The sequence below is a fragment of the Gobio gobio genome (genome assembly GCF_949357685.1).
Source record: "Gobio gobio genome assembly, chromosome: 3".
Taxonomy (NCBI): Eukaryota; Metazoa; Chordata; class Actinopteri; order Cypriniformes; family Gobionidae; genus Gobio; species Gobio gobio.
The window spans coordinates 51908704-51936483 of record NC_137099.1 but is presented as its reverse complement, the minus strand read 5'-3'; the positions used below and the strand labels follow the sequence as shown (position 1 = coordinate 51936483).

The 27780-nt window shown below is 43.6% G+C and overlaps 1 protein-coding gene across 1 annotated transcript; it reads left to right on the top strand.

Annotated features, from left to right (window-relative positions):
- Positions 1 to 580: 580 nt before the first annotated feature.
- LOC307123888 (putative E3 ubiquitin-protein ligase HERC3) lies at positions 581 to 26474 on the top strand. Its single transcript, XM_079812685.1, has 39 exons — positions 581 to 612; positions 950 to 1188; positions 1369 to 1489; positions 1574 to 1650; positions 1773 to 1994; positions 2122 to 2213; positions 2310 to 2440; positions 2568 to 2695; positions 2802 to 2872; positions 2963 to 3069; positions 5771 to 5830; positions 5922 to 6027; positions 6108 to 6294; positions 6381 to 6544; positions 6625 to 6699; positions 9921 to 10140; positions 10316 to 10442; positions 10527 to 10603; positions 10726 to 10947; positions 11080 to 11171; positions 11270 to 11400; positions 14078 to 14205; positions 14300 to 14370; positions 14463 to 14569; positions 16256 to 16315; positions 16407 to 16512; positions 16592 to 16778; positions 16859 to 17022; positions 17103 to 17177; positions 17274 to 17369; positions 17485 to 17553; positions 23765 to 23899; positions 23988 to 24128; positions 24211 to 24377; positions 24488 to 24551; positions 24637 to 24695; positions 24929 to 25112; positions 25194 to 25293; positions 25422 to 26474. The coding sequence occupies exons 2-39, from the start codon at positions 981 to 983 to the stop codon at positions 25634 to 25636; spliced, it is 4746 nt and encodes a 1581-aa protein (XP_079668811.1). The 5' UTR covers positions 581 to 612; positions 950 to 980; the 3' UTR covers positions 25637 to 26474.
- Positions 26475 to 27780: the final 1306 nt, after the last annotated feature.

Sequence of the window (27780 nt, the reverse complement as noted above, 5' to 3'; positions counted from 1 at the left end):
AAGAAAGAATGTCTCGGATCAGGAGGTGAGGTGAACTAACAGAGTTAGACTGCAATAGCCTGACCCAACAACTAATCAATTAATTAAACGTTTCAGTTTCTTATCATTTGGCTTTGGTTGCAGTACCCTATAGTTTATTTTAATTTAGTTTTACAAATGTAATCAACATTTTCACAAGTACTAGATGGGTTGGGCTATTTAACATGTCATTTTAATTATATTTTTCTGAAATGAACGAAATGACTCGAAATGACTTGAAAAAAGATTTGTTCATTTTACTGAACGAGACTCAAAGATCCGAGTCAGTAAAATGATCCGAACTTCCCACTACTATCGGTGACTGGGAGGAGCAGTCGCACGCATTATCATGTCACCGGTCTAATTTGCCTAATCTCCCCGGTACTTTAGACCGCGGTGGAAACGCAGATTGTAGCAGGTCTGGGGGAGAAAATGTTCCTGGGAAAAAAGTTCCTGGTACAAATAGTTCCGGGTAATTTCGGTGGAAACGCGGCTCTGGAAATAGATATTAGTTCGTTTTAAGGATTAAATGTTAAGACGGCTTGCCATAGGCTTGCCGTACGTCATACAGAATCGTCATCATTCATGAATTGTGTGAGTTTTTAATCCACTACATTTTGCCAAACATCACATTTTGTGCCTCAGTGGAAGAAATAAAGTTATACTGGTATCGAACAACACGAGAGGAAATTAGAATAAATGTTTTGTTTGAAATAGGCCACTTTAAGTTTTGGTTTCGTTTTCCAATTAACTTCCTTCATCATTCCTCAACTATATGTTTCCTTTGTTGTATGCTAATTGCTCTCTATTGAACGCCCCAAACGTATGATTTCCAAACAGTTTCCTTTAGTGGGAAATCGGACAGGTTTCGTTTAGGCTGAAACCAGAGTTTGCTTTCAGTTTAATATGAGTGTGTGTGTGTGTTCTCCAGTCAGCTGGAGTCTGACGTTTCGTCCGTCAACATGTTGTGCTACTGGGGAGCGCAGGTCAGAGAGGGCTTCGGTCTCTTACAGCCTGACAAAGTCAAACATGGCAATTGTGGAATACGATCCATGTGTCCGAAATCAGCAGTTCAGGACATGTCAGCTGGAAGGAGTTTTATTGGATTTATCCGGGATGGGAAAGTCTCGGTCCTGAGATTGCGTAGTGAAGACTGTGATGGAAAACTAGGTATGATAGCCGACAATAAATTACACTATTTTTTATTTTTGTTGTTAAAATTGTCATTGCATAGCCTAATTTAAGATAAATATATCGTATATTCGACTAATTATGAAAACGTTTGATTTTATGTTTACAATATGATTCTGAACAGAAGTTGAACTTATGAAAATATTTGATTTACTCCAGAGCAACTTCAGCTAAAGAATGACAGAATCAGATCGATTGTTTGTGGAGGAGAGGGTGCGGTTCTTCTTGCTGATGAAGGAAGAGTTCTCATTATGGACAAATACAAATCTACTGTGTGCAGGTATGATTTTGTTGGCATAACAATATGAATTACCATAAGTGATAATAACAAATATGTATCTGACAGATTGTCTTGTCTCTGCAGGTCTCTCAAAGGTCTGGAAAACAGGCAGGTGGCTCAGATCGCATGTGGAGACCAGCATTCAATGGCACTGACCAATGGTATTCATGAGCATTTCATCTAACATCGGATGTTTTGTTTTAATCTTTTGACATCTTATGATTGACAAGATTTAATTGGCATTTGATTTGAGTGTAGATATGCAGAGCTGTTGGTGTTTCAGATGGTCAGTTGTTCGTATGGGGTGAGAACTCTCACGGTCAGCTGGGCTTGAGGAAAGATCATCCCGGCTCTGTGTCAGCTCAACGTGTGGAGAATCTGTGTGGGATCCCACTGGCTCAGATCAGCGCTGGAGGAGACCACAGCTTTGTGTTGTCTCTCTCTGGAGTCGTGTTCGGATGGGGAAAGAACTCGAGTGGACAGCTGGGCCTCGGAGACACTACAGGTCTGAATATTTCATCATGTAACCAAATCACTAATGATAAAAGCACATATAAATGTACTACATTTGTGCAATACTGTGTCAAATCTAAAGCATTGGAAGTGATGAATGTACTGTTTTTCCACCACAGACAGACACGTCCCAACGGTTGTAAATAGTCTGAACCGAAAGAAAACCGTGTCCATCTCATGTGGAGGGGAACACACTGCCACTCTATCAAAGGTAGTATTTTGTAATATTTTATATATCCATATTATAATACCATATTTAGCAATCAACAAGCTTGATAGAAAATGTAATGAATAGTCTATGTTTCAGGGTGGCACAGTATTCACATTTGGATCAGGAGGTTCTGGTCAGCTTGGGCACAGCTCATTTGAAGACGAGCATCATCCGCGGGTGGTTGCTGAACTGTGGGGATCTAAAGTGTCACAGGTCACATGTGGGAGGTAAACTAGACTTTTCATAAGCTATCAGTGTTTAGAGCAAATTTATTTCTAATTCCTCACATGGTTAACATGTCTGATGTACGAGTTCTGCTCAGTAATTTGGCTTTTGATCCTTTCGTTCACAAAGACGTCACACACTTGTGTCAGTCGCATCGTCAAAGCTGATCTACTCCTTTGGATGTGGGATGCAAGGGCAGCTGGGAAATGGAGAAATGATCAAGCAGTCTGTGCCTTTTCCTGTGGATCTGTCAAATGGTAGATACAAATGTTATTTTTGCAGTAGGTTTTTTTGTTATGAATATTTTTCTCATTTTCTCATTATGTTGCACAAAACTATAAACTAAATGTTTGTTGCACACAGAATGTGATCATGAATATACGTTTGAAAAACTCATTGCTGGGGAGAATCATTCCTTTGCCTTGTTTTTCAAAGTAAGACGGACAGTTTTCATTCATAGTTTAACATATAAACGATTGCTGCAATGTGATAACTTATATTTCATTTTCTTTGGTATTTTGAAGGAGGTTGAAAGTAAGCCAACATCCAATTGCAGAGGGGTTTTGACATTAAATGACAGAATGATTGACCGATGGGTGTCTGGAAGTGATTCATGGGCAACAATAAAGAAGTGAGTGTTTTATATATTAGCAATTTTATATATTAGAGTAGTGCATACAGTTAAGTAAAGGTAAATGTGATAAAAGATGGCTGTAAAAATAAATCTGCATTGTTTATACTTTTGATCTTTCATTCAAAGAATTCGCAAAAATCTAACCTGTCATTGAAGTAAAATAATTGAAAGTGAGGGCAAACTCACATTATGAAATAAATGTTTTTCTCCAAAATACGTTGGCCGCCCTTCTTTTGCCAAGATAACAGCTCTGAGTCTTCTATAGTGCCTGATGAGTTTGGTCAGGACACTGGGATGGTCATGACAGAAGCTTCATTTTGTGCTCAGTGACACAATTTTGTGCTGATTTTGATGGGGTTTTTTTTGATGGAAGATCCACCACAGCCCATTATAAGATTACTAGCAGAGGCCGTCAGGTTTAGATTTTTTTTAATCAGTTGGTAATTGCTAGAATGCTAGACGTTTCATTTGACCATAGAAGTTCCAGTCGTGTCTGACAACTGAATATGCTGGAGTTTTTGGATGAGTGAGGACAATTTTTCTTGAAACCCTCCCAAACAACATGTGGTGATGAAGGGGTTGTTTGTTTTGTTTTTTGTCTTTCTGACCCCAAGACTCAACTAATCTCTGCAGTTCTCCATCTGTGATCCTTGGAGAACAGCACTCAAACTCTCCTCCTCACCGTGCATTAGGACGATATAGATGCGTCGTAACATCTTTAGTTGATTGGAACTACTTAATTATTGTCCTAATGGTGGAAATGGGGATTTTCAATGTTTTAGCTATTTTCGTACAGCCACTCTCTATTTTTTGAAGCTCAACAATGTTTTGCTGCACATCAGAACTATATTCTGTGGTTTGACTCATTGTGATGAATGATTAAGGGAATTTGGCCTTTGTGTTTCCTCATTTTTATACACCTGTGGAACAGGAACTCATAGGAATTTCATCTTCCTAGTCTCCCTGGTGTGCTAAAAATGTCAATATTAATTGGAATATACTTCAGTTATTTTACTTATACAATATGTTTCTGTGAATAACCATCGTTCATCAGCTCTTAATTTATTCACAGGCGTACCACAAGGATCTATACTTGGCCCGCTTTTGTTTAGTCTATATATTAATAATCTGCCATCAGTTTGCCCTGATATTAATACACTAATGTATGCGGATGACACTGTCATTTATGTGCATGCCAAAACAAAACATCTGGCTGCTGCCAAACTGACCATAGCTATGGATCAGATCACCAATTGGCTAAATCGTTCGTGTCTCCAATTAAATGTAGATAAAACTGTGGGAATGTTCTTCACAAAGAGGCAATGTAACCTTGTGTCAAATATAACAATTTCGGGTCAAAACATTAGTATCGTGCCACAATTTAAGTATTTGGGCGTAATTATTGACTCTAATCTTTCTTTTAAAGCACATATTAAGAAAGTGTGCAATAGGGTCAAGTTTATCTTAGCTAATTTTAGATATATTAGAAATGCACTTACTTTTAATGCTGCCAAATTATTTATGGATGCCATGATTATGTCACATCTAACATATTGTCTGACAAGCTGGGGACAAATTAACAAATTATCACTAAAACCATTAGCAATTCTTTATAAAAAAACTCTTAAAGTCTTGGACCAGAAGCCTAACAGTTCACACCATTGTATAATTCTTAATAACCACAAACTGCTAAGCTGGGAAGATGTAATCAAATATAAAAACATCTGTCTGGTCTATAAAATCTTCCATAATACTGCTCCTGCTCCCTTAAATTCACTCATAATCCAACGCAATAATAGCAGTCAGAGCACCAGAAGCACTACACGAGGGGACCTTCTTATCCCATTCAGGAAAAGCACATTTGGTCAATTATCATTTTCTGTCACAGCAATACGAAACTGGAACTCATTGCCCATTAAAATAAAAGAAATACATACGTATTCCTCCTTTACTACACACCTTAAAAACTGGCTGTCCGACAATTATAACTGCACACATTAATCTGACAGATGGGATGTGTTTGTGATGTGACATGGTCATGTTGCTGCCATTAGACTTTTGTTGCCTGCCTCAATGTTAGGTCTTGTGTCTCAATGTGGCTTTTGTATGATTATTTTGTACGCAAATTTGAACTGTTTTAATGCATGAACTGCTTTTATGTCTTTGCAATTGGTGCTTGTTTGTTTGTGCTTGTATTGTTTGTTTCTCTTTGCAACTGGTGCTTGTTTGTTTGTGCTTGCCTCAAGTGTGTGTGTGTCACACATTTGTACATCTTACACCATCTTGCTTAGCCCTGTTGTAAATATAATTGTAATTTATTTTACTTGATGTATGCCTATTAACAACTGGCCGGGGACTACAGCTGGAAATTAGCCGTAGAGGCTAAAGCTGCTCTTTTTATAAAAAAGGGACTGTCCACGTCATTATAAACTAATAAACTAAACTAAACTAAACTACTTATTAAAAATTTAGGGGTGCTAATACCTGTGGCCAACGTGTTTTGGAGAAAAACATCTATTTCACAATGTGGTCCCCACGTTTTACTTCAATGAAAGGTTAGAATTTTGCAAATGTTTTGAATGAAAGATCAAAAGGATAAACAACGCAGATTTATTTTTACAGCAATCTCTGATCATATTTACCAGGGCTGTACTGTGTACAGTAAATGGACAAAAAAGTATTGTTTTGTTTTTTACAGGGAAATAAACACTGTGTTCTCCTCTGCCGCCTCTCTGAATGGAAGTTTTCTCAAAACAAGGTAAAATTAGGTAGTCTTATCTAGTCTTTTCTCCTTTTTGTGCCTAAAATGACTCCTTCCATCACAATTATATGTAACGTTCTGTCTTTAGTTGTGATGAACATTATCATACGTCTGAGGAGCATTGTGGGTTGGATTTTGATCTGGTTAAAACATCCTTTGCAAAGTTATTAGAGGATAAACGGTTAATATCAGAGGTAATGATGAATCTGTTTACAAAAAAAATGTCATTACATTTTAAATTGCATGAGTGAGATGGAGTTCATTTGGCCCTCAGGTGGTGAAAGTGGTACACTATACTCTGCTGCCGTCTCTGAAGCCAAATCCAGCTGGTGTGGAAGCTCTGAGACTTTACCTTCTCCTCCCTGAGCTCATCGGAGGACTCCAGAAACAAAGAACTGAACTCACTGGAGCGATGGCCTCCAGAATCCTTCAGTTGAATCCAGCCGCTCGTACAATGTTGGGTAAAGCTGGAGGACCATTACAACCTTTGTGTTTTTGTTGTAGGCCTTGTTGTACTCCTCTAAGTATTTGTATGATATATTCTCAGAGATGTACTGGTCCAAACTGCCCAGTGATTGGCTCAGAGGCTTGGTGAAGTTATTTCACAAAGAATCTGCTCAGCTGATTGGCCAGATTTCTTGCGGTGAAACTGGCCATGACTTAACTATACACCTGCAGAACTTTTTGCAGATCCTTCAGATGCTCTATAAGGTGCTTTTTTTAAACATTTGATTTAAAATTTAATCTTATCATTGGATAATAGTTGTTTATACTTTTTCTCTATTGTGAAGGTTTGTTGCACTACCCACAATGACATCACAAACAGTGGCTTCATCATTCACGAGGTTAATGCTCTCCTAGATATGGTGAGAACTAAAGCAATAGTGTTGTTATTCCCTATGAACATACTATGCGACATGTAGCTGGTACCTTTCAGCTGTGTCTCAAAACTTAGCAAGATGCCAACTGATTTCCAAAAAAAAGCTATTTAGGTAGGCAGCTCAATGGGTTTTGAGACATAGCCTTTGTTTGAAAACTAAATAGCATGTTTACAGCCCCTCCCACTAAAGTCATTCAATAAAATATTGTATAATACACGCCCAAAAATGCTGCCTAGGTAGTCAGGTCATTAGGTAATAACAAAGACGGCCTTTGTTTAAACACTAAACAGTGTGTTTACTGCCTGTCCCAATGGAGTCATTCAATAACAACATTATACGCAAATGTGCCCCACCCCCTATTTAATTCACACAATATTTAATAGATTATATACACATAACCTGTGAAGACAACATGAATACAATCATTTTAAAGAGGAATATATCAAAATAAAGACACATGGCCAACAATGAAGAGTGTAAACAAACATGACGCAACACTCCGCTTAACTTACATAACAGCACGTTAGCAATGCCTTCAATCCGCTCGTTATAGACGTTTAAAACATAACTAATAACGCAAAATGTGATTAACTGATCTAAATTAGACCAGAAGGGGCTTATTGATTAAAACATTACTCACAACAAGCAAAATGGAGATGAATCATCGAGCTTTGCCTTTTGGCGCTCGAGCTGCTAGCAAAAACAGATTCTGTTACAACAAAACAAGCTTTTTTATGTTTTATTTGCTACTTACCTTCAAACTGTATGATAACAATGACATTTGAAAATCAAATTTGTTTTTGTTTATCCCAACGATTTAATATATGTAATAAACAATCGGTCATTCCTTCTCAGAGTCGTTTCGGCTCAACTGCAAAGACTGACTCTGAAGGAAAAAGTAAAATGCATATGTATCTATCAATATGTTAGTCTTGATGTACTAGGGATGTCGTACATATGGCAAGCCGTGTTAACATTTAATCCTTAAAGGTGCAGTGTGTAGTTTTTATCTTTCTGATCTATTGACAGAAATGCAATATACATAACTATGTTTTCAGTGGTGTATAAGAACTACATAATGTACCGTTATGTTTTATTACCTTAGAATGAGCCATATCAATTTTCGTACACAGCATGTTCCCTTACAGTGAAATCGCCATTTTGCACCGTCATGTTTTACGGTAGCCCCAAACGGACCAGCATCTATACAGAGCGCTAATCACTCTCTGCTCTCGCTGACGACGACATTTTTGTCCTGTATCGGCCACTGCAGCTTCTCTATGTGCTTCGAAAGGGAGGGGTGAGCGGTGGGTGATTACAATTCACAACCTCACGCTAGATGCGGCTAAAATGTACACACTGCACCTTCAAAGGGTAAATAACACAGTTTCTGCCAATCTCATGTTAATCTTGAGTAGGCTACCTATAGAATAGTACTGCATCCTTCATATCTCCGAAGAGTCTTTAGTTTTATCATTACCCCCCCCCCCCCCCCCCCAAAACTAACTAGTATCTATTTTCATGCTACTTATTTTTTAGGGTGCGTTCACACTTGGCATGTTTGGTTAGATTAAACCGAACCCTGGTGGAATCCTGCTTTGTTAGTGCGGTTCATTTGAACGAGTGAATGCTGTCATCAGAACCGTGGTACACACCAAACAAGCGGACTGAAAGTGCTGAAAAGATGGGTCTCGGTCCACTTCCAAACAAACTCTGATACTGTTCGAATGAAATATGAACGCAACACGGACCAAAGACATGTAAACGAACCAAAACAGGACATTGAGACCCTAAAAATGAAGGAATGCTCATGCATATCGGTAGTCGCGATGTTGGCCATCACAGTTCAGTACAGGTATCAGAACCACGTCTCCTCGTATCAGATCTTAGTTTGTGTTTGTGTGTCTGTGTGTGTGTGTGTGTGTGTGACGGAGGGATTCCTTCCGCTGTTTTGACTCCTTTACACATTTTATAAGCTCTTCATGAGTTCTCAGCTGGTACCCAGCAGAATACCATCATATGCAGGCTATGCACACACAACGTGCGTATTTATCCCAGCATACAGCATTGTTTTGGATGTTGAATATTGGTTCCGTCTCAAAATAAGCAATAGGCCTACATCATAAAAGTAGACCAATCAGGTTGTGAAAGTATCCCTATGCCTTAAGGTTCAGTATCTTTTGGTTCGGTGATAAAAGGCAATCTGAACGCTAAGCAGACCAGGACTATATGTTTTATTTTGTTTTTTGGTCCGGACCAAACGAACCAAGCGAACCGAACTACAAGTGTGAACGCACCCTTAGATACGTCCTAAGACTCCATGTCCATGTGCTCTTTCTACATAACTGCATATTCGGCGAATTTGTTCAACAACCTCCAACACGTTGCATCTTAATTCTTTCTCCTCTCTTCTCCTTTTGTTTCCTGTGTCATCTCTCTTTGATATGTTGTTGGTTAATTAATATTCATATTATTTGCATACTGATTATTTAAATAGTACTGGAATCTATTACGGTAAGGATATCTTTGATTTAAAATGTTACTAAGTAACTCAAAAATAAGCACTAATTCTATAATTATATACTAGACAATATTGGAATAAGTGTATCTAATAAATAAGAACGAATAAGTTCTAATGAATAACCATAGTGTCTTTAAAAAGGTACTAGTACCAAAAGAATAAGCACTAGTAGCTAATGAATAAGTACTAGCATTCAATTGAATAGATATTAGTATCTAAAAAATAAGTACAAGTAGCATGGAAATGGATACTAGTTCGTTTTAAGGATTAAATGTTAATGCGGCTTGCCGTACATCATGTCGTACAGATCGTCATCATTCACTTTTGTTGCATGAAAAAACGATGAAAGTGAATGTTGACTTTTGTGACTTTTTAGTCCACTACATTTTGCCAAACACCTCCCTTTGTGCCTCAGTGGAAGAAATAAAGTTATACTGGTCTCAAACAACACGAGAGGAAAATAGCTAGAAAATCTAATTTTGTTTGAAATATCTTTTTAAGTTTTTCTTTCGTTTTCCAATTAACTTCCCTCATCATTCCTCAACTATATGTTTCCTTTGTTGTACGCTAATTGCTCTCTATTGAACGCACCAAACGTATGATTTCCTATGATGTCATTTTGGGGGAAATCGAACAGGTTTCGTTTTCTTTCAGTTTAATATGAGTGTGTGTGTGTGTTCTTCAGTCAGCTGGAGTCAACATGTTGTGCTACTGGGGAGCGCAGGTCAGAGAGGGCTTCGGTCTCTTACAGCCTGATAAAGTCAAACATGGCAATAGTGGAATACGATCCATGTGTCCCATATCAGTTCAGGACATGTCAGCTGGAAGGAGTTTTCTTGGATTTATCCAGGATGGGAAGGCCTCAGTACTGAGATTGCGTAGTGAAGACTGTGAGGGAAAACTAGGTATGATAGCCTACAATAAATGACACTATTTAAAAAAAAAAAAATCATTACATAATAGTCTACTAATAAATGTAAGATAAATATTATATATTAGGCTAATTATTAAAACATGTTTGTTTTTATGTTTACAATATAAACAGAAGATGGATTGATGATAATATTGTATTTACTCCAGAGAAAATAAAGCTAAATAATAACAGAATCAGATTAATATCGATTGTCTGTGGAGGAGATGGTGCGGTTCTTCTTGCTGATGAAGGAAGAGTTCTCATTATGGACAAATACAAATCTACTGTGTGCAGGTATGATTTATTTGGCATAACAATATAAATTACCATAAGTGATAATAACAAATCTATATCTGACAGATTGTCTTGTCTCTGCAGGTCTCTCAAAGGTCTGGAAAACAGGCAGGTGGCTCAGATCACATGTGGAGACCAGCATTCAATGGCACTGACCAAGGGTATTCATGAGCATTTCATCTAACATCGGATGTTTTGTTTTAATATTTTGACATCTTATGATTGACAAGATTTGATTGGCATTTGATTTGAGTGTAGATATGCAGAGCTGTTGGTGTTTCAGATGGTCAGTTGTTCGTATGGGGTAAGAACTCTCACGGTCAGCTGGGCTTGAGGAAAGATCATCCCGGCTCTCTCTCAGCTCAACGTGTGGAGAATCTGTGTGGGATCCCACTGGCTCAGATCAGCGCTGGAGGAGACCACAGCTTTGTGGTGTCTCTCTCTGGAGTCGTGTTCGGATGGGGAAAGAACTCGAGTGGACAGCTGGGCCTCGGAGACACTACAGGTCTGAATATTTCATCATGTACAAAATAAATCAGTAATAGTTTAAAAGCACATATAAATGTACTATATTTGTGCAATACTGTGTCAAATCTAAAGCATTGGAAGTGATGAATTTACTGTTTTTCCACCACAGACAGACACGTCCCAACGGTTGTAAATAGTCTGAACCGAAAGAAAACCGTGTCCATCTCATGTGGAGGGGAACACACTGCCACTCTATCAAAGGTAGTATTTTGTAATATTTTATATATTCATGTTTTTTATATTAGGAAAGAGGATTCAACAAATTGGACTGAACATGTTATGAATGGTTTATGTTTCAGGGTGGCACAGTATTCACATTTGGATCAGGAGGTTCTGGTCAGCTTGGGCACAACTCATTTAAAGACGAGCATCTTCCGCGGGTGGTTGCTGAACTGTGGGGATCTAAAGTGTCACAGGTCACATGTGGGAGGTAATGTCACGTCCAAACAAGAAGAAACTGATGCGAGGATCTAGACAGAGACAGGAAAATAACAAAAACACCACATGTGCTACACGAGACAGGACAGGCATGTGACATTACCCCCTCCTTAAGGAGCAGCTACTAGACGCTCCACTTGGGACAGACCAGGGAGGGACAGACCAGGGAGGGACAGACCAAGGAGAGACAGACCAAGGAGGGACAGACCAAGGAGGGACAGGAGGGACAGACCAAGGAGGGACGTGAGGGACAGACCAGGGAAGGACAGGGGAAACAAAAAGTTCAGTTGGCCAGGGCGGCCCGCAGAGTTCAGGCGGCCAGGGCGGCATGGCGAGTTCAGGCGGCCACGGCGGCACGCTGAGATCAGGCGGCCAGGGCGGCACGCAGAGATCAGGCGGCCAGGGCGGCACGCCGAGTTCAGGCGGCCAGGGCGGCACGGCGAGTTCAGGCGGCCAGGGAGGCACGCAGAGATCAGGCGGCCAGGGCGGCACGCCGAGTTCAGGCGGCCAGGGCGGCACGCAGAGATCAGGCGGCCAGGGAGGCACGCCGAGTTCAGGCGGCCAGGGAGGCACGCATAGTTCATGTGGCCAGGGCGGCACGCAGAGTTCAGGCGGCCAGGGCGGCACGCCGAGTTCAGGCGGCCAGGGCGGCACGCAGAGTTCAGGCGGCCAGGGCGGCACGCAGAGTTCAGGCGGCCAGGGCGGCACGCAGAGATCAGGCGGCCAGGGTGGCAGGCAGAGATCAGGCGGCCAGGAAGGCAGGCAGAGATCAGGCGGCCAGGGTGGCAGGCAGAGATCAGGCGGCCAGGAAGGCAGGCAGAGATCAGGCGGCCAGGGTGGCACGCCGAGTTCAGGCGGCCAGGGAGGCACGCATAGTTCATGCGGCCAGGGCGGCACGCAGAGTTCAGGCGGCCAGGGCGGCACGCCGAGTTCAGGCAGCCAGGGCGGCACGCAGAGTTCAGGCGGCCAGGGCGGCACGCAGAGTTCAAGCGGCCGGGGCGGCACGCAGAGTTCAGCCGGCCAGGGCGGCACGGCGAGTTCAGGCGGCCAGGGCGGCACGCAGATTTCAGGCGGCCAGGGCGGCACGCAGAGTTCAGGCGGCCAGGGCGGCACGCAGAGATCAGGCGGCCAGGGCGGCACGCATAGTTCATGCGGCCAGGGCGGCACGCCGAGTTCAGGCGGCCAGGGCGGCACGCAGAGTTCAGGCGGCCAGGGCGGCACGCAGAGTTCAGGCGGCCAGGGAGGCACGGCGAGTTCAGGCGGCCAGGGAGGCACAGCGAGTTCAGGCGGCCAGGGCGGCACGCATAGTTCATGCGGCCAGGGCGGCACGCAGAGATCAGGCGGCCAGGGAGGCACGCAGAGTTCAGGCGGCCAGGGCAGCACGGCGAGTTCAGGCGGCCAGGGAGGCACAGCGAGTTCAGGCGGCCAGGGCGGCACGCATAGTTCATGCGGCCAGGGCGGCACGCAGAGATCAGGCGGCCAGGGAGTCACGGCGAGTTCAGGCGGCCAGGGCGGCACGCAGAGTTCAGGCGGCCAGGGCGGCACGCAGAGATCAGGCGGCCAGGGCGGCACGCAGAGTTCAAGCGGCCGGGGCGGCACGCAGAGTTCAGCCGGCCAGGGCGGCACGGCGAGTTCAGGCGGCCAGGGCGGCACGCAGATTTCAGGCGGCCAGGGCGGCACGCAGAGTTCAGGCGGCCAGGGGCGGCACGCAGAGTTCAGGCGGCCAGGGCGGCACGCAGAGTTCAGGCGGCCAGGGCGGCACGGCGAGTTCAGGCGGCCAGGGCGGCACGCATAGTTCATGCGGCCAGGGCGGCACGCAGAGATCAGGCGGCCAGGGAGGCACGCAGAGTTCAGGTGGCCAGGGAGGCACGGCGAGTTCAGGCGGCCAGGCCGGCACGCATAGTTCATGCGGCCAGGGCGGCACGCAGAGATCAGGCGGCCAGGGCGGCACGCAGAGTTCAGGCGGCCAGGGCGGCACGCAGAGTTCAGGCGGCCAGGCCGGCACGCATAGTTCATGCGGCCAGGGCGGCACGCAGAGATCAGGCGGCCAGGGCGGCACGCAGAGTTCAGGCGGCCAGGGCGGCACGCATAGTTCAGGCGGCCAGGCCGGCACGCATAGTTCATGCGGCCAGGGCGGCACGCAGAGATCAGGCGGCCAGGGCGGCACGCAGAGATCAGGCGGCCAGGGCGGCACGCAGAGTTCATGCGGCCAGGGCGGCACGCAGAGTTCAGGTGGCCAGGGCGGCACGCAGAGTTCATGCGGCCAGGGCGGCACGCAGAGTTCAGGCGGCCAGGGCGGCACGCAGAGTTCAGGCGGCCAGGGCAAACAGGAACCAGTAAGCAAACGATGTAGATGTAGACATAACAACGATCCGACAAAGACTGAACACAAAGGAACTTATAAAGGGGACAATACAAGCAGGGAATGAGGGAACACAGGTGGGGCAAATGAAACCAATAACGAGATAACAAGGGGGGGGGGGATCTAGACAGAGACAGGAAAATAACAAAAACACCACATGTGCTACACGAGACAGGACAGGTAAACTAGACCTTAAAAAGCTATCAGTGTTTCAGAGCAGATTTATTTCTAATTCCTCACATGGTTAACCTGTCTGATGTACGAGTTCTGCTCAGTAATTTGGCTTTTGATCCTTTCGTTCACAAAGACGTCACACACTTGTATCAGTCGCATCGTCAAAGCTGATCTACTCCTTTGGATGTGGGATGCAAGGGCAGCTGGGAAATGGAAAAATTATCAAGCAGTCTGTGCCTTTTCCTGTGGATCTGTCAAATGGTAGATACAAATTTTATTTTTGCAGTAGGTTTTTTTGTTATTAATATTTTTCTCATTTTCTCAAAACTATAAACTAAATGTTTGTTGCACACAGAATGTGATCATGAATATACGTTTGAAAAACTCATTGCTGGGGAGAATCATTCCTTTGCCTTGTTTTTCAAAGTAAGACGGACAATTTTCATTCAGAAATTATTTAACATATAAATGATTGCTGCAATGTGATAACTTATATTTTATATTTTTGTATTTTGTAGGAGGTTGAAAGTAAGCCAAAATCCAATTGCAGAGGGGTTTTGACATTAAATGACAGAATGATTGACCGATGGGTGTCTGGAAGTGATTCATGGGCAACAATAAAGAAGTGAGTGTTTGCCTTAGTTTCCGTTCAAATGATTTGTCATGATACCGCTATAAATCCAGAGCTTTTGTGTATCCTACAAAATGTCCTCTTAAAATGACCATGTCCATGTCGCTCTTGAAATATTCTGAAAATGCACGTGGAGCTGTGTCATGACCTTAATGAATTTGTCTTCTTTTTAAAAAATACTATTAAATAGCAGAAATATCAGATAGTATTTATTTTATATAATGTATAATGTCTAATAATGTAATTGAGCAATTTTATATATTAGAGTAGTGCATACAGTTAAGTACAGGTAAATATGATAAAAGATGGCTGTAAAAATAAATCTGCATTGTTTATCCTTTTGATTTTTCATTCAAAGAATTCACAAAAATCTAACCTGTCATTGAAGTAAAATAATTGAAAGTGGGGGCAAACTCCCATTATGAAATAAATGTTTTTCTCCAAAATACGTTGGCCGCCCTTCTTTTGCCAAGATAACAGCTCTGAGTCTTCTATAGTGCCTGATGAGTTTGGAGAACACCTGAGAAGAGATCAGAGACCATTGCTCCATACAGAATCTCTCTAGATCCTTCAGATTCCCAGATCCATGTTGGTGTTTCTTCTCTTCAGTTCAGCCCACTCATTTTCTATAGGGTTCAGGTCAGGACACTGTGTCAGGGAAAAACTGGGGTGAGGACTCATTTGCAGGGAAAGGGAATTTATTAGAATAAAACAAACATAATAGCAAAACAAAACCCACGAGGGGGAAAACTTACAATCAAGAATAACAAAAACAACAACTTGAAAACATACCATAACGGGATCACAGGGAACGGGAGACATAAGACAAACATTCTGACAGCAGACTGCAAACACAAAGGGAGTTATAAAGGGAAATAAATCAGGAGGGAACAGGTGGGAGAAATCAAACAATAATCAGATAACAAGGGGGAGGGATCAGACAACGACACAAGCACATATGGCCCAAAGTAACAAAACACCACATGTGCTACACGAGACAGGACAGGCATGTGACATTACCCCCTCCTTAAGGAGCGGCTAGGGACGGGAGGGACAGACAGGGAAGGAACTGGAGGGACAGACCAGGGAGGGACAGACTAGGGAGGAACGGGAGCGACAGACCAGTACGGCCCACAGAGTTCAGGCGGCCAGGGCGGCGTGGGCAGAGCAGGACGCAGGGGCGGCGCGGGCAGAGCGTACAGCCACTTTCTATTTTTTGAAGCTCAACAATCATTTGCTGCACATCAGAACTATATTCTGTGGATTAAGGGAATTTGGCCTTTATGTTTCCTCATTTTTATACACCTGTGGAACAGGAACTTATAGCAATTTCGTCTTCCTAGTCTCCCTGGTGTGCTAAAAATGTCAATATTAATTGGAATATACTTCACAGTTATTTTACTTATAAAAAATTCTAGGGGTGCTAATACCTGTGGCCAACGTGTTTTTGAGAAAAACATCTATTTCACAATGTGACCCCCCCCCCCCCCCCCCACACACACACACACACACTTTCAATTGTTTTACTTCAATGAAAGGTTAGAATTTTGCAAATGTTTTGAATGAAAGATCAAAAGGATAAACAACGCAGATTTACTTTTACAGCAATCTCTGATCATATTTACCAGGGCTGTACTGTGTACAGTAAATGGACAAAAAGTATTGTTTTTTTATTTACAGGGAAATAAACACTGTGTTCTCCTCTGCCGCCTCTCTGAATGGAAGTTTTCTCAAAACAAGGTAAAATTAGGAAGTCTTATCTAGTCTTTTCTCCTTTTTGTGCCTGAAATGACTCCTTCCATCACAATTATATGTAACGTTCTGTCTTTAGTTGTGATGAACATTATCAGACGTCTGAGGAGCATTGTGGGTTGGATTTTGATCTGGTTAAAATATCCTTTGCAAAGTTATTAGAGGATAAACGGTTAATATCAGAGGTAATGATGAATCTGTTTACAAAAAAATGTCATTACATTTTAAATTGCATGAGTGAGATGGAGTTCATTTGGCCCTCAGGTGGTGAAAGTGGTACACTATACTCTGCTGCCGTCTCTGAAGCCAAATCCAGCTGGTGTGGAAGCTCTGAGACTTTACCTTCTCCTCCCTGAGCTCATCGGAGGACTCCAGAAACAAAGAACTGAACTCACTGGAGCGATGGCCTCCAGAATCCTTCAGTTGAATCCAGCCGCTCGTACAATGTTGGGTAAAGCTGGAGGGCCATTACAGCCTTTGTGTTTTTGGCCTTGTTGTACTCCTCTAAGTATTTGTATGATATGTTCTCAGAGATGTACTGGTCCAAACTGCCCAGTGATTGGCTCAGAGGCTTGGTGAAGTTATTTAACAAAGAATCTGCTCAGCTGATTGGCCAGATTTCTTGCGGTGAAACTGGCCATTACTTAACTATACACCTGCAGAACTTTTTGCAGATCCTTCAGATGCTCTATAAGGTGCCTTTTTTAAACATTTGATTTAAAATTTAATCTTATCATTGGATAATAGTTGTTTATACTTTGTCTCTATTGTGAAGGTCTGTTGCACTACCCACAATGACATCACAAACAGTGGCTTCATCATTCACGAGGTTAATGCTCTCCTAGATACGGTGAGAACCAAAGCAATAGTGAATTCTGTTTCACAAAGATATTTTTGGACAAAAACCATAATACCAGAAATTTCTCTTCTTTCTGTACATCAATAGCTGCAAGTCACAGTGGCAGAACTGAGTGAGATGCGTATGAGCTTTTGTTCCGATGAAGATTTAAAAGACTTGGAGAAATTGAGAGAATACTACTTTGTGAGTATTGAAGGCTTCTGACATGATAAATATGAATATTTCAATGAGATTTGCATGACATTTTTAATGTTCTCTGTTCAATAACAATAACTAGTTTTGTGGATCTTTCTTTCAGGAAATTATACAAATATTGGTCAAGTTCCCTTTTGCAGCTGACACCGTATCTAAACGGAAAATGTTTCGTGTAAGTCAGAGATGGATGTACTCAGTCATACATATGCCATATATACAGTACATATGCCAAATAACTTAATTTTAAGCAACAGTTACCCTCAAACCTGTATGACTTTCTTATGTGGGGCACAAAATGCATATTCTACAAAATACACTAGAAAAAAAGGTTCTATATAGGGAGAAATCTCTTAATTGATTGCATAATACCCTCATGTCAGCATGGTAAATAATTATTTTCATGATTTATCACAACTTTTTATCTTTTGTCAAATTATCTTAGATAATTAATGTGGTTCAGAAAACATAATGTTGAGTTCCTATTTATTAAACCAATCTCCTTCATTGTATTAACTCAAATTTTTAATTTCAAAGTATTAAAATCTACATATCCCTCCCAACAAACATATTGTTTAGCATAAAACATGTTGAAGATTTGCAGACAGGCTGTCGGGACTGTGGATTAAAGGAGGACTCAAAGTGCAGTGAACAAGGAAGTGGTTTATTCGGGGAATAAACAGTGTGAACAATCAAACAAAGTGAGGAGGTGACAGTCTACGGAACTGTTTGGTGGCTCCCACTGTATCTGCGCACTCTACAGCAGACACACAGGCTGGAGAGACCACCGAGAGAACGGGGGACAGATAGACCCAGCAGAAGACGAGACCGAGCCCAGCAAGGGAATACGGCTTGCTGAAAAACTCCTCGTCTACGGGTCCTGGGCACAAAACCAAACAGGTAAGACACAGAGCAGAAATGCAGAGCAGACACGTAACATTCACGCGACATGAAGTGATCAACTGACAACAGAGGTAGACACAGCTGGGCATATAAAGGGTAAAGGGAACGAGCGACAGGTGCGGGAGATCAGCCCGTGATCAAACTGATAATCCAATCACGAGCTGCAGAAAAATGACAGGACAGGACAAACAACAGGAAGAGCCGATGTCACACCCTGAACCTGTGACAGAACCCCCCCCCCTCAGGGACGCCTCCTGGCGTCCCCAGAGGACTCACCCTGACGCCGATGGAATTGGTCAATAAGAGCGCGGTCCAGCACGTCCCGAGCCGGAATCCAGCATCTCTCCTCTGGACCATAACCCTCCCAGTCTACCAGATATTGATGACCTCTGCCCCTCCGCCTCACATCCAGGAGTCGCCGTACCGTGTAGGCAGGCAACCCCTCGATGAGTCTGGGGGGCGGCCGGGCAGAGGTCTGGGGCTGAAGTGGGGAGCGAATAACGGGCTTGACCTTGGAAACATGAAACACCGGGTGAATTCTCTTAAATTGGGGGGGTAATTTGAGTCGAACCGTAACTGGGTTAAGCACCTTAGTTATAATGTACGGTCCAATGAATTTGGGTCCCAGTTTACGTGCGGGTAGTTTGAGGGGAATGTCCTGGGCTGACAATCAAACCTTTTGACCACACACGTAAAGTGGGGGCTTAGAACGGTGACGGTCCGCCGACACCTTGTTCCTTTCGCCAGTCCGGGAAAGGGCTTCTCTGGCGAGCCTCCACGTACGAAGGCACCTCTGAATAAACGAATGCGCGGATGGAACAATGGCGTCGGCCTCTTGGGAGGGAAATAATGGGGGCTGGTAGCCTAAACAGCACTGGAAGGGTGATAACCCCGTAGACGAGACCGGGAGTGAGTTATGGGCGTACTCGACCATGGTTAACCTGGAACTCCCAAGTCGACGGCTCTGCCGACGCCACACAGCGCAGGACTCTCTCTAAGTCCTGGTTTGCTCGCTCCGCCTGACCGTTCGTCTGCGGGTGATAACCGGAGGATAGGCTCGCCGTCGCCCCCAGCTGTCGACAGAACTCTGTCCAAAATTTAGACACAAATTGGGGACCCCTGTCAGAAACCACGTCAACCGGGAGGCCATTAATGCGAAAAACGTGGTCTAAGACAATGGCCGCTGTCTCCCTCGCTGAAGGTAGTTTGGGGAGGGAAATAAAATGAACCGCCTTCGAGAACCTGTCCACCACCGTAAGCACCACGGTATTGCCACTGGATGGGGGTAGACCCGTGACAAAGTCCATGGCTATGTGTGACCAGGGTCTCGAAGGGATTGACAACGGTCGGAGTAGCCCTGCCGAGGGTCGATTAGAGCCCTTACCCACCGCACACGCCGGACAAGCAGATACGAACTCCAGAGTATCCTGCGCCAGCGAAGGCCACCAGAACCGCTGCCTGATCAACGCACCTGTTCGAGCCGCTCCCGGGTGGCAAGCTAGACCGGATGAGTGACCCCACTGAAGAACGGCAGTTCGGACCGACTCCGGCACGAACAGCAGACCCACTGGGCACCCCGCAGGAATAGTGACGTCGCGTAATGCCTCACGGACCCTGGACTCCACTCCCCAAGTAACCGCCGCGACCACCTGGCTGGGGGCCACGATGGTCACCGGGGAAGTGGGACTAGCCTCAACCTCAAAAATCCGTGAGAGCGCATCGGGCTTACCGTTCTTACTTCCGGGGCGATATGAGATGTTAAAATCAAACCGGCCGAAGAATAGTGCCCAGCGAGCCTGCCGAGAATTTAGCCTCTTCGCGGACCTAATATATTCTAAATTCTTGTGATCGGTCCAAACTAAGAATGGAGACCCCGCGCCCTCTAACCAGTGACGCCACTCCTCCAATGCCAACTTTACAGCCAGTAACTCCCTATTCCCAATGTCGTAATTCCGTTCCGAAGGAGTGAGACGATGAGAAAAGAACGCGCACGGGTGTATTCTGTCGTCCGAAGGTGACCTCTGAGACAAAATCGCTCCCACTCCCACCTCTGATGCATCCACCTCCACAATGAATTGACGAGACGGGTCTGGGTTGGTAAGAATGCGAGCCGAAACGAAGCGACTCTTAAGTTTCTCAAACGCCTCCTGAGCCTGCGTTGAACAAAAGAAACGAATTCGTGTGGAGGTGAGATTCGTCAGTGGTAGGGCGACCTGGCTAAAGTTCCGAATGAATCGGCGGTAAAAATTGGCGAACCCCAGAAATCGCTGGACCGCCTTACGACTATCTGGGGTAGGACAATCAGCAACCGCTTTTACCTTCCCAGGATCCATTCGGATGCCCTCGGGCGACAGAACGAAACCCAGGAACGGAACCGACCGTGCGTGAAACTCGCACTTCTCCACCTTAGCGAACAAACGATTCTCAAGTAGTCACTGTAACACCCGCCTGACATGCTGGACATGGTCGCGCTCGTTCTGGGAGAAGATCAGGATGTCGTCGAGGTAAACAAATACAAACCGGTCGACCATGTCTCTGAGCACGTCGTTGACGAGTGCCTGGAAGACCGCTGGGGAGTTTGAGAGTCCAAAGGGCATGACCAAATATTCAAAGTGACCTGTTGGGGTATTAAAAGCAGTCTTCCATTCGTCCCCCTGCCTAATCCGAACCAGGTGGTAAGCATTGCGTAGGTCCAACTTCGTAAAGATGGTTGCTCCCTGCAAGAGTTCGAATGCTGAGGACATCAACGGCAAAGGGTGGCTATTCTTTACCGTGATGTCATTCAGCCCTCGATAATCTATGCAGGGACGCAAAGAACCATCTTTCTTCCCCACGAAGAAGAACCCCGCCCCGGCCGGAGAGGAAGAAGGACGTATAATACCGGCCAAGAGAGAATCGCTGATGTATCTCTCCATGGCCTCCCTCTCAGGACCGGAGAGCGAATAAAGACGCCCCTTAGGTGGAGAAGTGCCAGGTAATAACTCAATCGCACAGTCGTACGGGCGGTGCGGAGGGAGAGATAAAGCTCGGGACTTACTGAACACCGCTCTTAAGTCATGGTAAGCCTCTGGTACATCCGCCAGGCTGACCGGTTCCTCCTGTAACGCAGAAACAGACATTAAGGGGGAAGAAGCAGACACCAAACACTGAGACGAACAGAATGGGCTCCACGCCAATATAGAACTTTGAGCCCAGTCAATGTGAGGGTTATGCTTAGTCAACCATGTGTGCCCCAAAACCACTGGAGCAGAGGGAGAATTAATTAATAGGAAGCGAATCTCCTCCGAATGATTCCCAGAGATGGTGAGGCCAACAAGTCTTGTGGAGTGAGTAATTCTTGTGAGGGGTGTGCCACAAAGTGTTCTGGCCGAAATCGGCTCAGCCAAACGAGAGCTAGAAATGTCCAAGTGCTCAGCCAGTCTAATATCCATGAAATCACCCTCTGCCCCAGAATCAATTAAAGCTGACACCCGATGAGCCGCTCCCCCGAACTGCAGTAAAGCCGGGAGTGTGGAACGACCACCAGATGGCAGTAGCGTGTTCGTAACGCTCACCGTGCGTCGTCCTCTGAAGGATGCGCGTCGCCCCTTTAAGGGACAAACCGCCGCCATGTGCCCTGCCTCTCCGCAGTAGAGGCACAAGTTGTTGGTGAGGCGATGCTGTCGTTCAGCGACAGTCAGATGAGTTCTCCCGATCTGCATGGGTTCCTCATCAAATGGGCCGAACTGCTGTGATGTAGCCCTCCCCGTGCTCTGTGAGGGAGCCCCGCCCCTCGATGCTGGGAACGAAGGGAAATCCGGTTATCCACCCGGATAGCGAGGTCCACCAGACCGTCAAGGGAAGGGGGTAACTCCAGTGAGTAAATCTCATCTTTTATGTGCTCAGCTAAGCCATGGAGAAAATGGTCCCACTGAGCCTTTGCGTTCCAACCACAGGATGCCGCGAGGGTACGGAACTCAATCGAGTATTCTGACACGGACCGGGCACCCTGCTGTAATAGCGACAATGCACGTGCCGCCTCGGTGCCCAGTGCCGAACGGTCAAACACCTTGCGCAGCTCCGCTGAGAAGTCCTCGAATGTACCGCAGCATTCATGCTCATTGTCCCACATAGCCGTTCCCCACTCTCTCGCAAGCCCAGTCAGGTGCATGATCACGAAGGCCACCTTAGACCTCTCTGTCGTGAAGCAGGACGGCTGAAGTGAAAAAGTTAGCGAGCATTGTGAAAGGAACGAACGACATGAGTTGGGCTCACCGGAATAGGGAGCTGGAGGATTCAGACGAGGTTCAGACTGGCGGCTGTTCACTCTCTCAGTGTCAGGTTGACTCGGTGTGGGAACCACGGCAGGATGTGGCATTAACTGTTCCAGTCACTGGGTAATTTCGGCTAGCTGGCCTGACATCTCCGTCAGGGCATGATGAGAAGCGGACAACTCCTCCTGCTGCCTTCCAAGCAAAATGCCCTGTTGAGCAATAGCATGTCGCAACTCTAGTTCGCCCGCTGAGTCCATCTTGGTCAGTTGATTCTGTCGGGACTGTGGATTAAAGGAGGACTCAAAGTGCAGTGAACAAGGAAGTGATTTATTCGGGGAATAAACAGTGTGAACAATCAAACAAAGTGAGGAGGTGACAGTCTACGGAACTGTTTGGTGGCTCCCACTGTATCTGCGCACTCTACAGCAGACACACAGGCTGGAGAGACCACCGAGAGAACGGGGGACAGATAGACCCAGCAGAAGACGAGACTGAGCCCAGCAAGGGAATACGGCTTGCTGAAAAACTCCTCGTCTACGGGTCCTGGGCACAAAACCAAACAGGTAAGACACAGAGCAGAAATGCAGAGCAGACACGTAACATTCACGCGACATGAAGTGATCAACTGACAACAGAGGTAGACACAGCTGGGCATATAAAGGGTAAAGGGAACGAGCGACAGGTGCGGGAGATCAGCCCGTGATCAAACTGATAATCCAATCACGAGCTGCAGAAAAATGACAGGACAGGACAAACAACAGGAAGACCCGATGTCACACCCTGAACCTGACACAGGCAGTCGATTCATTAAATGATAAGCACTGAGTAAGGCGCTCACAAAAGCAGCTTATTCGTTATAGTGATGCCTCTTCTCCATTGACATCCATTAAAAAACAGCCTCTGGTCTCCTTTCCTGCGTACTGGCAGGCACAGCGTTAGCATTAGCCATTACGTTTGTTTGGCTAATGGTTGCAGGTTTGTCATCTAGTGGCTTTGGTGCTTCTCATTTCTTATTTGTGCATACTCGTTTCCTTTCCTTGCCGTTTTATCTCCCCGACAGCCTCTGTAGTCCCATTTAGCCACTTGAGCCTGCTTGATTTGTCCCCTTTATAAGTTCCAGTTTGGTTACCAGCATTTTTCAGAATACTTGTGTTCTACAGAAGAAAGTCATAAAGGTTTGGAATGACACATGGGTGAGTAAATGAGCTAACATAATTTTACTCTTCTTAGTTCTCGCAGATGAGGTGTATAGAGAGCTATACTGCCAACGAGTTGCGCATAAACAGGGAATCACTGTTGAGAGACACTGTTGACAGACTAGAGAATCTCAGGGGGAAAAAACGCTCATTTTTTCACAGATTAAAGGTAAAAGAATTACAGAACTAAAACAGAGTTGAAATGTCTGATATTGCATTTTACCTTTACAATTATTATGAAAATGTCTCCTGTACAGGTGGTGTTCATCGGGGAGAAGGGAATAGATATGAGGGGCTTATCGGCAGAGTTCTTCTCCCTCCTTTCCAAGTCTCTTCTCAATTGGGAGAAAAGAGTGCTGAAGGTCCATGAGAATTCATTGGTTTGGTTCAATCCTGATGTAAGCTCGACACCAAACATTCCTTATCCCTTCTTATGTGGCCTTCCCCATATATATCGATAAGATGCTTGTGTCTTTTCAGCACACCAAAGGTAATAAGGATTTCTACTATCTTGGCATTATCTGTGGAATGGCGCTGTACAACAATCATCACATTAGCATTGACTTCCCACTGGCCTTGTTCAAGAAACTCCTCCAGCTGAGTCCCTCTCTGAATGATCTGGAGGAACTGTCCCCTGTGGAGGCCAGGTAAACACTTACAGACTACTAACCATTAGAGATTTGATAGACTTTATGTTTCACAGTGCTTTTACAAAGCAGGTCATGTTTTTAATTGTATTTTTAAAATCCCACATTAGAAGTTTGAAAAACCTTCTTAAGGAGGATGAGGACGTCGTGGATATACTCTTTTTGGATTTCACAGTAATGCAGTTTGTATTGGTTCACTTGTATAAAGGTGTATTCAGCTGTTGTTTAAATGCTTACATTATCCATTTACATCTTTCAGGTCAAAGGGCAAGAGCTCGTTCCAAATGGAGGTCAAATTCAAGTGACCAAAGTAAATAGGTAGTGTACTACTTGTGCCTATCTATCTATCTATCTATCTATCTATCTATCTATCTATCTATCTATCTATCTATCTATCTATCTATCTATCTATCTATCTATCTATCTGTCTGTCTGTCTGTCTGTCTGTCTGTCTGTCTGTCTGTCTGTCTGTCTGTCTGTCTGTCTGTCTGTCTGTCTGTCTGTCTATCCATCTATCTAGCTTAACTCTTTGCTTGTCTTGTTTTTTACAGACAGAAGTATGTGGATTTGTATGTCGACTTTGTTTTCAACAAGTCTGTGGAGAATCAGTTCAAGTATTTTTTAGAAGGTTTCTCTGAGGGCTGCCCACTCGATATCTGGACCATGTTTCACCCTGAAGAACTCCAGGAGCTTCTCCACGGCTCCCCTAAATATGACTGGCAGGAGCTTCTGCAGGTAAATGCATTTGCAAATCTTGCAAATTTGTAACAAGCATTTAACAATTAGTATTTAAGACTTGTCCCGCTTCATCTTCAGTCTGCCTCCTATGAAAGCTGTTCTGCCTCTGATGAGCTTATCAAGAACTTCTGGACGGTTTTCTTTGAGTTCTCTGAAGAGAACAAGAAGAGATTTCTGAGTAAGCTTTAACTTGAACATATGAATTATTATTTATTTTTCTTTTTGATGCATCTACGACATCATATGGACATTTAAGAAATGATATTTTTATTGCCTCACATCCTCGCTCTACCTATTTTTCTTCAGGGTTCTTGTATGGAACGGACTGTGTGCCTGCTGGAGGTCTCTCAAAGCGCTCTCTGAAGATTTGTCAGTCAGGCGGTCCTGATCCAGATCACTGTTTGCCAGAAGCCCAGACCTGCTTTGGCAGATTAATTCTTCCCCAATACAGCAGTATCAACACACTTCGCAACAAGCTAGTACATGCAATCAGCTTTTGTGAGGTTTTTGGACGAGAGTGAACATCTCTCGAGGTTCCCAAATCCAAAATATATTATGAAACTAAGTGTATGTTGATAAAACTTGTAGACAGACATCTGTTTTTAAAATGTTACAGGAACTTTGTGATTCTTTCCCCAAGCTTCTTTCAGTCACAAATTCCAAATAAAGATGCAACACAGCTCTGTTTAGAATAAAAACAGTAAATAATTGTAAATATACAACGTCAGAGCAATAGATATTCTACTTGTTAGCATTTTAAAATGATCTTTCATTGGATGACCTTTCACTGTTTATGCTTTATAGTTGGTAGAATAACTGAACTAAGGCATTTTGTATTATATAATATGATGCATTAATGCATGTATTCTGGTATGTCACCTCACAGGCTTATTGTATGTCCTGTTATTTTGATGGTTCTTCAAACATATTTAAATGCTTAAAATAAGACATGCTGTAGTAAATACTATTTCAATATATTTATGTTATTACAGTTTACCTGAATCACTTTGGCTCAATTCTCGAATTACTTTTCTCTCAAAACAATATGTTCAGATCTCTGAACAATTAGCTTTTTGTTCACACCAGATTTGAATTACTCATTGATTTAAGCAAACTGCATATTTTGGCACGTGTGCAAAATAGTAACTAATTTCTACCAAATAAATAATAATAAAAAACAACAACATTTCTTTCTGTGCTACAGTACTGAATTTCCCCAGTAAATTTTCCCCAGTGTTGAAATCTGTATCTAAAAAGCTTAGTGTGATACACACAACAACATTCAGACAAAACTGAGATTCTTGTATAGTTTAAAGCAGTCATTGTCAACAAAAAAGAGAAAACATGACATTTGTTTACAACAAATATGGTAACACTTTAGTATGGGAACACCTATTCACTATTAACTACGAATTTTGCCTCAATAAACTCCTAATTTACTGCTTATTAAGAGTTTAGGGTTTTGTAGCATTTAATTTTAGGTATTGAGTAGGATTAAGGGATGTAGAATAAGGTCATACAGAATAAGGCATTAATATGTGCTTTATAAGTACTAATAAACAGCCGATATCCTAGTAATATGCATGCTAATAAGCAACTTGAACCCTAATTGAAGAATTGAACCCTAAAATAAAGTGTTACCACAAATATTTGGTGAAAGAAACCCATCTAAACATTTTGACCAGTGTGGCTCAAAAACACACTTTTTATTTTGTTGGCATTGGCCAATTTACTGACACAATAACTAGCATAAAATAAATGTTTTGGATGAGTTACTTCATTTTGCTGACATGATGCAATAAATGCGGATGTTGCAGCAAACAGTTGTGACATTTCCACTTAAAGTTTGAATGTTAAAGGGATAGATATTTTAAAGAATGTCGGTAACCAGTTGACGGCACCCATTGACTTCTATAGTATTTTTTTTCCTCTATGGAAGTCAATGGGTGCCGTCAACCGTTTTTCTCAATCGCTTTGGCACATTTTTCCGTACCAGTGTTAACATTCTCTAAACTGGAAGTTCAATTGTCAAAGCATGTCTGGAACATCAGAACTCTTATTGCATGTCTTCAAAATGTAGTTACTCACCCAAAACTTTTAATTCATGCTTCAAAAGTTATTGTGTCAGTAAATTGGCCAATGCCACCAAAATAAAAAGTATTTTTGTCATCGTGTGAGCCACACTGGTCAAAATGTTTAGATGTTTTTTTTCACCATGGAAATATTTGTCATATACACATGTAACAAATATTAGTTGTGTCTAGCTGAATGCTCATGTGGATCAAACTGAGCTTTTTACTGTAAATACAGATTCAGACACAATTACAAAATTGACTGGGAAAAGAATTTTTGAAGAAATGTGTTAAGCTTAAAATGCACTGTTTGTTCATTTTTACACACTCTATTATGTCTTTCTCTAACACATACATACTGTATCTTCCTATTGCTCTTCCATGACACAAAAAATTCAGTTTACATGCCACACATTTCTACAAAAACAAATGTACTGTATACATACAAATGAGTATAAGTACAAATACACCGATCAGGCATAACATTATGACGACCTTCCTAATATTGTGTTGGTCCCGCTTTTGCTGCCAAACCCGTCAAGGCATGGACTCCACTAGACCCCTGAAGATGTGTTGTGGTATCTGGCACCAAG